Source organism: Rana temporaria, chromosome 12 (assembly GCF_905171775.1).
Source record: "Rana temporaria chromosome 12, aRanTem1.1, whole genome shotgun sequence".
Taxonomy (NCBI): domain Eukaryota; kingdom Metazoa; phylum Chordata; class Amphibia; order Anura; family Ranidae; genus Rana; species Rana temporaria.
In genome coordinates this window covers 61,267,419-61,277,564 of record NC_053500.1, presented here as the reverse complement: position 1 = coordinate 61,277,564, position 10,146 = coordinate 61,267,419, and the positions used below count along the sequence as shown (strand labels likewise).

General features: G+C 47.2%; 1 protein-coding gene and 1 pseudogene across 1 annotated transcript; one reads left to right on the top strand and one right to left on the bottom strand.

Annotated features, from left to right (window-relative positions):
• Positions 1-1,426: 1,426 nt before the first annotated feature.
• Positions 1,427-6,612, bottom strand: LOC120918346 (annotated as a pseudogene).
• A 1,478-nt stretch (positions 6,613-8,090) lies between these two features.
• Positions 8,091-9,704, top strand: LOC120918345 (uncharacterized protein K02A2.6-like). The gene is made up of 3 exons (XM_040329885.1): positions 8,091-8,173; positions 8,300-8,549; positions 8,706-9,704. The coding sequence occupies exons 1-3, from the start codon at positions 8,091-8,093 to the stop codon at positions 9,702-9,704; spliced, it is 1,332 nt and encodes a 443-aa protein (XP_040185819.1).
• The last annotated feature ends 442 nt before the right edge of the window (positions 9,705-10,146 follow it).

Genomic DNA, 10,146 nt, shown 5'->3' with positions numbered 1-10,146 from the left:
GCCATGCCAAACACAGCCACTGTGCCATCAAACGCAGCCACTATGCCATCAAACGCAGCCACTGTTTCATCAATTGTCACCACTGTGCCATCAATTGTCTTCACTGTGCCCTGTAAAATGCTGCCAGATTTGCCCCCCTCCCCCCACGGCACTTAACTTTCTAGGGTCAGCCATCCTCCTTCCACGGTCCCTAGATGTCTTCTCCCGCCCTCGATGTCGCTTCAGCCAATCAGGTTACCGGTAACCAGAACCGGTGAACCTGATTGGCTGAGACGCCTGTCAGTGTTAGCCAGAGAACGCACCCCCCCGTGCGTCCCCTGGTTAACTATTTGGAAGCCTATTACAGCCCTTAGGCTTCCAAAGCCAACCAGCTGCCGTTATTTAGATGGCCGGCGCTCAACAGGGGGCAGCAACAATACATGGATTCATGCAATGCATGAATCTATGTATTGTTGATCAGTGGCGGTGCAGGAGAGAGAGGGGGCGGCGGTCCTGCGCCCTCTATGGAAGCACCGCCACTGGTGCCATCAGTTGTCGCCACTGTGCCATGCCATCAATTGTCGCCACTGTGCCATGCCATCAATTGTCGCCACTGTGCCATCAATTGTCACCACTGTGCCATGCCATCAAATGCAGCCACTGTGCCCATCAATTGTCACCACTGTGCCATGCCATCAAACGCAGCCACTGTGCCCATCAATTGTCACCACTGTGACATGCCAAACGCAGCCACTATGCCATCAATTGTCGCCACTGTGCCCATTGTCACCACTGTGCCATTCCATCAAGCGCAGCCACTGTGCCGTCAATTGATACCACTGTGCCATCAATTGTCGCCACTGTGCCATCAAACGCAGCCACTATGCCATCAAACGCAGCCACTGTGCCATCAATTGTCTTCACTGTGCCCTGTAAAATGCTGCCAGATTGCCCCCCCCCCCGGAACTTACCTTTCTGGGGTCAGCCATCCTCCTTCCACAGTCCCTCATAGTCTTCTCCCACCCTCAATGTCGCTTCAGCCAATCAGGCTACCGGTAACCAGAACCGGTGAACCTGACTGGCTGAGACGACTGTCAGTGTTAGCCAGGGAACGCACCCCCCGTGCGTCCCCTGTTTAACTATTTGGAAGCCGATTATAGCCCTCAGGCTGTAAATCGGAAAGCCTATCAGAGCCTTTGGCTCTGATAGGCACTTCCAAAGCCAACCAGCTGCCGTTATTCCGATGGCCGGCGGTCACCAGGGGGCAGCAACAATACATGGATTCATGCAATGCATGAATCTATGTATTGTTGATCAGTGGCGATGCAGGAGAGAGAGGGGGCGGCGCTCCTGCGCCCTCTATGGACGCACCGCCACTGCTTAAAATTATTTATACATTTAGATCTTGTTCATGCACTGTTGCCTGAATTTTAAATACTTAACGGTGTTAAAAACTTTTCATCATTGAACACAGATAAAGTGATGAAATACCAGGCACCAATCCAGCACAAATTTTAAGAATATTCAGTACATGCTGTGCTGTATAAGTAACATCATCTTCAGTATCAAGTTCAGATTGGATCAAGGTACTCAAATGTTTGTCTGCAAGATCTTCCACTGTGACTATATCTACTACACACAGGATTGCCTCTTGTAGCCAGAAAGCTAATTTTTCCAAGATAAAAATAGGCATCCAAATGCATCATGGAAGACAGAACATTGTTGAGGCTGTGTAGATTTATTAAAACACAACCAGGTCAAAACGTGGAAGGAGGTGATCTCCTTCAAAAGACAAAGGCAGGCTCTGGGTCAAATGCGAATCTTCACATCAAAGATTTTGGGCTCTTTTAGCATTGACTGGGCAAGGCGTTCAATGACTTTCTTCTGACACAACTAACAGAACGGCAGCAGCGTTAACTACAGGCATTTTCTCAAACGACCATAATCCTCAATGCCCCCACCCGGGTGTCACACTGCACTAAACCGGGCCATTTACATTCAAGCTTGAAGTTGTTTTTCAATGATCTTTCACCACATGTATATTATAGATGCAAAAACTATTATTGCCATTTGTTTTCCTGACAGTACCTATTGCATTTATATGTCCGATAATTCTGTATACCTATAAAATTCATACTTTCCTATACAATAAAAACGTATTGCAAAAAAAAAAAAATTCTATCATGGTAGCGTGCATTACTCCACTTTTACCAGCTTGCTCTGGTGGCGCTTCACCAACCTTTGTACTTTCAGCTTTGACAAGCTAAATTAACTCATTAACAGGCTTACATTTAGTGTTAAAGGGGTTGTAAAGGTAATATTTTTTCCCAAAATAGCTTCCTTTACCTTAGTGCAGTCCTGTGATGGAGTTAATAAAATTATTATTTTGTGTTTATGTTATTTTTCTCCTAAACCACTCAAATATTGGTTTCCTTTCTCATATTGTTTTATTTCTTGAGAATATATATATATATATATATATATATATATATATATATATATATATATATATATAGTGTGTGGGTATATACAATAGTGTTATCTTCCTTGAATAAAGTTATGATAGAGTTACAGTAAATCTCAGCCTGGAAGGAAAACTGAAGACAGATGGCCCCTTCTACTCCTTACTCCAAACCCCTCGCTTCTACTCCTTATTCCAAACCCCCTCCATCGAGTAAAGCAAAGATGGCCCCCGTGAGTCTGAGTGAAGGACCTCATGTCAAGAATAAACGTCACAAGAAGAAAACCTTATATGGACTGACGAATCAGATGTGCTCATATGAATGATGTCATTCTGTCTATAAAGCTGTGATAATAAAAAAGGTTCCGTCTCTTTACGGCTGGACACTGAAAGAAGCAGACTGCTCCTCGTTTTCTGCATGCTTTCACAATTTCACTTCCCGTTCTTCTGTCTGTAACTACACACAGTAATGTGACACTTTCTCCCTGGTGTGGAGAAAGCCTCTTGAGGGGGGAGAGGCGAGCAGGAGTGTCAGGACGCCCACTAACACACAGCTCCTTTCTCTATCTGCAAAGAAGAGAGTGTCCTGACTTGCCTGCTCACCCCCTCCAGAGGCTTTCTCCACACCAGGGAGAAATCCTTGCATTACTGTGTGTAGTTACAGACAGAAGAACAGGAAGGGAGGATTTCTCAGAAGAAATAAGGACATTTAAAAGCATAATCGAAGGATGAGGTAAGTGAAGGAGGACTGCACTAAGGTAAAGGAAGCGATTTAGGGAAAACATTTTTTTTTACCTTTACCACCCCTTTAATGAACATACTCTCACTGTATGGTGCAGATCCACTCTGTTTCACCAGAGCAACATCAGAGATGTCTTGGATAACCTCCTGGTTGCCATGGGAGACATCCCAAATTTATCATCTGCATTCATAGACATAGCCGTTTTGTTAGCTATAGTAGGTTGCCCTTCACCATTACCAGCCAGAACCTGTGATCTGCTTATCAAACAACTCTTCCTCTGTAAAGGGATACTCTTGTGCACTAGGGCGGCTCCACAGTTGTCCTGGGAAACCTTAAGCTCCAACGCTGCAGCCTCCTAAATATTTCCAATTACCGTATTTATCTTAATCTTATCTTAAAATCAGGGGAAAATCGTGGGTGCGTGATATATGCCGATCCCCGCGCTGTGTTTGAACGCCGCCGCTGCCGACATATACCGAGCGCAGTACACTCGGTTACACTGTGCCAGGCTCGGCTCCCCTCGCGGTCACGCCCTGTGCCGCCTCCTAGCCTTTATGCAAGAGGAACCGAGCGTGGCGAGTGTATTGCACTCGGTATATGTCGGCGGCGGCGTTCAAACACAGCGTGAGAAGCGGGGATCGACTCAAAAACAGCGCGGGAGAAGCGGGGAGGACACCACCAAGGCCGCAGACGGACGCCGGACCGGGCAAGACACCGACGAGGGGCATTCAAACTAAGTATTTTCTTTTTTTCCTGAAATTTCCCTTCCAGGTTGTAGGTGCGCGCTATACGCCGGGGCGCGATATATGAAGATAAATACGGTACATCTCTGTCACGGGAAAATGGCATACATAGTTCATGGCCACCCCTATATCTGTCTCAGCACTCTGCGGTTGTTTCAGGCACATACAGAGAAGAAATGTTTTTATCAGTCCTCAATATCGCTGCAGGTTTAGTGCTAATCCATTCTTTCCCACTACACATGGTACTACACAGCAGCAAGTCTCTCTTTACACAAATAATGGATCAGCTAGACTCACTCTCACTATACTGGGATCAATCCCACACACAGTCTTTTGCCCATTTAAAATGGCAATAGTCTTTCCCTTCTCCAAGATAAGTGTTGTGATATTCAGTTCAGAGCATTGTTTTTCTTCTCTGCTGCACTTTCACAGGCTAATTATCCCATATGGCCACAGTGCAGAATTGCAGCCTAATGCTTTAACACCCCCTGAAAACCAAACAGGTTTGATGTTGCCAGGGGTAACAACAGATCCAAAACACCTGGTCATACCTCTTGCAGGATGCTGCAGTGTGTCACAACTCCTTGGCTGACAACTTCACACAAGCAGCCATAATGCAAAACTCTGCATTTCTCATGCTCACTGGTGCTTTGGCCTCCTGGTTAAACCTCTACCATTGGTAACTGACACTTCTCCCATACTGGAGTGTTGCTGACAGTCCCAGTCAAGCCAGGTGTTCTCCTCTGATAGGATAACGGCTTTGTACTGGTCATAATCTTGCCAATTTTAGTCTATCCAATGTTGGGTTCCTCAAACTGCCTCTGTAGTACATACTGTAGCAATTCTGATCACTAGGTCATGCACTCTGTCTGGTAACCACTGTCACTATAGCTTTTGGAGAAGAATGGGGGCAAGCCTTCTACCCACCGATTATGGCCCATGAGGGAGACCAGGGATTTTTTTTGTTTCTCCCGGTCAGAGCATGGAAAAGAGCTCAGTCCAGTCTCTGATCACATGGAGAAAACAGATCATTCTCTAAGGATAGGCAACAATGTGATGAACATTCCTGGGCACTGATTGACATATCCCTGGTTGTCTAGGATGGCATACCTGGTGGCCCAGTGTGGTGGCCATCCCTGGACATGGCTGATTATGTGGTAAAGAGCCTCCGTCAGAGGCTCTTTACTGAGATTGGTGACTGACACACCGCACCACCAATTGCCACGTGACTGTTATCCTGCTGGACGTCATATGACGCCCAGTCAGGATAACTGAACCACCGCCCAGTCGTCATTCTGCTATAGATTGGGCGGGAAATGGTTAAAAAAAGGACATAAAAAAAATAGGATTTTTTGTACTCACCGTAAAATCCTTCGGTCGTCCATGGACAGACACAGCCTTCACAAGTCTTGACATATGGGTTATGTTCCTGTTCATAGGAGAGGACTAGGCAGAACATGTTCGATATTTAAACACATGTTACTTTAACAGAGTTGAACAGCCCCGCCCCGGGGGGCGGTCTCTCCGGACATAACCCTCCGCCGTGCAGCCTCAGTTCTTAACAAGTTCTCAGTTCTTAACAATCCATGGACGACAGAGAAAAAGATTTTACGGTGAGTACAAAAAATCCTATTTTCTCTTTTCGTCCATGGACAGACACAGCTCCTTAAATCTTGACTTGTGGGACGTCCCCAAGCAGTGTCAAAAAAACGAGGGGTGGGAACAGTATCAAAACAAACAATTAACTTCACACCAAAACAAGCAGCGCTCCTCAACGGAGGCAACTTTAAACAGCCGCCTGCAAAACCTTGCAGCCAAATGAAGCATCTGAAGATGCACTCACATCAACCCTGTACAATTTGGAAAAGGTGTGCACTGACCACCAAGTAGCCGCTTTGCACACCTGTAAGACAGACGCTTGATGTCGGAAAGCCCAGGAAGCACCAATTGCCCTGGTTGAATGTGCCGTGACCGGAAAGGGGGGGGGGCACCCACCCCTTAAGAGCATAGGCCTGTATGACGGTCTGCCTGATCCACCGAGAAATGGTCTCCGACGAGACCGCCAGGCCCTTTTGTGGACCAGACACTGACACAAATAGTGAGTCAGACCTCCGAAACTGAGCCATAGCATACAGGTACACCCGCAAGGTACGTACCTCGTCCAAAGTATGAAGCGCAACCTCTCTGGGATGCGCCGGCCGAGGACACAAGGATGGAAGTATAATGTTCTCGTTAAGGTGGAAGGCCAAAACCACCTTCGGAAGAAAGGAAGGCTGAAGGCGCCTTATCCTCATGGAGGACCAAGTATGGCGACTTGCAAGACAAGGTCGCCGATTCAGAAACATGTCTGACAGATGTAATGGCCATTAAAAAGGCCACCTTCTGAGATAGTGTCGAGAGGAATTTCTCTGATATTTTCAAAGGGAGGTTCCTGAAGAACCGAGAGCACCAGATTCAAAGCCCATGGAGGAAGAGGTGGTCTAATAGGGGGAAGCACATGACGAACTGTGATGTTTGTGATAGATCACTGTGACCTTTACCCTCTGTCTCCTGATGCATGATGGGAGGGGGAGGAGCTGTACCAGGAAGTCAGACAGTGTGTGAGGAGAACTGGAAGCAGACACATGAGGCTGAGAAGGGATTACATCTGATAAGGACAGAAGCTGTTTGGAATAAGACTCCTCCATGTAAGAATGCCATAATGTTCTGAGTAATAAACCTCGCTCTGGTTAAGTAGTACATTGGACTGTGTGTGTAACTTGCTGAGCAGATACTGGCAGCATTGCCAGCAGCACCTGAGAGACACAGAGCGGCAAGGGGACATAACAGTGGCGACGAGGATTGTGGATTTTAGCACACATGGCCTTCATAGGGTTTATTCAACCATTTGATCCTGCAGCTGAGTCATGGAGCTCCTGGGTGGAGAGGCTGGAACAGTATATGGAAGCAAATAATGTGACTGTTGAAAAGAAAGTTGCAGTTTTTCTCACTGCATTGGGTCAAGCTGCATATGGAACCCTCAGAGACCTTGTTTCTCCAGACAAGCCGGCCTCTAAGCCCCTGCCTGAGTTAATTCAGACGCTACATGCACACTACAACCCGAAGCCGTTAGAAATCGCAGAGCGGTTTAAATTCTACAGTAGAAGGCAGCAGGCCGGGGAGGATATAAAGACATATATCATCGCTTTACGTAAACTAGCTGCCACTTGTCAGTTTGGAGACTACCTGCAGACGGCTCTCCGTGACATGTTCGTCATGGGACTCTGCGACCCAGCCATACAGAAACGTTTACTCACAGAACCCGACTTGACTCTGACGAAAGTCACTGACCTTGCTACGGTCATGGAGTTGGCAACACGGGACGCCACCCTACTAAAGGCACCACCTACAACTCCTGCAAGCCAGGGTGAGGAAATATTCCACACTGCTATCACTCAACGCTCGAGACGCCCGTCCCCTGCCACTCAGCTTAAACCTCGCCACCCTAATTCTTCTGTCTCTGGGACCCCGACTTGCTACCGTTGTGGTAACACTACTCACAGTGCGCCTGCTTGCAAGTTCAAGGATGTCGTTTGTTTTCGCTGTGGAAAGACTGGTCATATTGGGCACGTTTGCCGCAGCTCTCACTCCCCGAACACTACCACAAAAGATAGACATAAACAGACATTCCGTGTGGATATGGACAATAACGGTTTCAGCTCTGATGAGGAGACCTGTGTCCAGCATGTTGGACTGTTTCGAGTAGCTGGGAGTACTCCTGCGATTAAAGTGGATGTCACACTCAATAGCTGTCCTGTCTCCATGGATGTTGATACAGGGGCAGCTGTGTCTCATTTCATGGACTGATTTAAAGGCATCGGGTCTGTCCCTGCCGCTAAAACCTACAAAGCTCACTCTACAAACCTACAGCAAGGAACTACTACAGCCCTTGGGTTATGTAAAACCCCTTGTTACATTAGGCAACCGCAGTCAAAGTCTACGCCTTTATGTTGTAAGGAAAGGAGGTCCTCCGCTGTATGGAAGGGACTGGATCAAAGCCCTGGGCATGCCTCCTTTTACCATTGCCCAATGTACATTGCTTTCTAAAGTAGACCATTGGGTGGAATCCCTGAAGTCACGTTTTAAAGAGGTTTTTGAGGACTCTTTGGGCACCGTAAAAGGAAAGATGGCCCACCTCCTCTTGAAGCCTGGTGCTACACCTCGTTTTTGTAAGGCAAGATCAGTACCTTTTGCCTTGCGGAAGAAAGTGTAAGCAGAGCTGGACCACCTATTGGCTGAAAAGATCATAACGAAAGTGGATAGAAGTGAATGGGCATCACCAATTGTGCCTGTCAAGAAAAAGAATGGAGACATTAGGATTTGTGGTGATTTCAGGGTAGCTCTGAACAACCAACTTCTTGTGGATCAATACCAATTGCCTCGACTTGAAGATCTATTTGGCTCACTGGCTGCGGGGCAAAAGTTTACAAAAATAGACTTAAAGCAAGCTTACCTGCAACTGCAAGTACACCCAGATTCACGCCATCTGTTGACCATTAACACTCATAAAGGATTATTCCAGTATAACCGCATGGTTTTTGGCATAGCCCAAGCTCCAGCCATCTGGCAGCGGATCATGAATGAGGTACTGGCAGGAATACCTTTCACCCAATGTCTACTGGATGACATGCTCATCACTGGTCCCACTGATGAAGAACACAGAAAGAATGTTGAAGCTGTGCTAGAGAGACTCTAAAAGTATGGTTTACGTGTCAATCTTTCAAAATGCGAATTTCTCAAGTCTCAACTGGAGTTTTGTGCCCACACGGTGGACCGACATGGGTTACACACTACTGAAGAAAAGGTTAAAGCCCTTACCCATGCCCCTACCCCCCGGAATGTCACTCAGCTCAGGTCCTACCTTGGCCTCCTAAATTACTACCACCGTTTCTTGCCAAACCTAGCACACCAGCTCTACCCATTACATCGCTTACTGGATGCAAGAGCTAAATGGATATGGACAGACAAATGTGAAGAAGCTTTTCGGCTTACTAAAGAACTCATTCTGTCTTCTCTTTTCCTGTCTCAGATATTCTCTTATGTTCAGACTGGATGGCCAGAGAGAGTTTCAGGTGAATTTCGTCCGTACTTTGCCAGAAAATGTGAGCTTGTGACTAATGCTGGTTGCCTACAATGGGGCAATAGAGTGATTGTACCCCAGTACTTGCAATCAACCATGCTAAGGATACTGCATGAAGGCCATCCTGGTGTGGTGCGCATGAAGCAGCGAGCCCGGAGCTATGTTTGGTGGCCACAAATGGATACGGCAATTGAAGATTATGTTGCTCAATGTCCTGGGTGCCGTCAAGCCCAGCGACCCCAAAAGAGAGGAACCCTGCAACCTTGGCCATGGCCAACAGAACCGTGGTCCAGACTCCATCTTGATTTTGCTGGCCCCATCCAGGGTAAAATGTATTTGATCGTGGTAGATGCGCATTCAAAATGGCCGGAGGTTTTTCAAATGCCTTCTATTACCTCAGCTGCTACCATTCTAGTCTTAAGGAAGCTCTTTGCTCAATATGGCTTGCCAACAGCCATAGTCTCCGACAATGGAACTCAATTTACATCGCATGAGTTTCAATCCTTCCTTAGTGGCTTGGGCGTCCAACACTACAAAACAGCTCCTTATCATCCAGCTTCAAATGGGCTGGCAGAACGATTTGTGCAGACATTTAAGAAGCACTTACTGTCCACTCTGGACCAGGTTGGACTGTCAGAAGAAAGCTGCTGGAATTCTTGATCATGTACCGTAACACGAAACACGCTACTACTGGGCTGTCACCGGCTTTTCTTATGTTTGGCAGGCATCTCCGCACCAAACTTGATTTAGTTCGTCCGCAGGAACAGTCACCAACACCTCCTCCGCCGGGCCGTCTGGGATTCCGTGCCGGTGATCTTGTATGGTCTCGGAATTACAGAGCTTTGCCTCCTTGGCTTCCTGGCGTTATTGATGGAACTCTTGGCAGAAGAATGTACCTTGTCCGCCTGGAGGAAGGCATTTGTGTTCGGCGACACCTTTCACAATTGAGGAAACGCATTTGTCGGCCACTAGTGACAAACCCGACCCCTCTTTCTAACCACCCAACAGAGTCTACTCTGAACTCTGCTGGTGACATATGGCATGGTGTCTGGCATGATCCCACAAGTTTACAACCAAACCCTGAACCGGTTGGTGACCATAT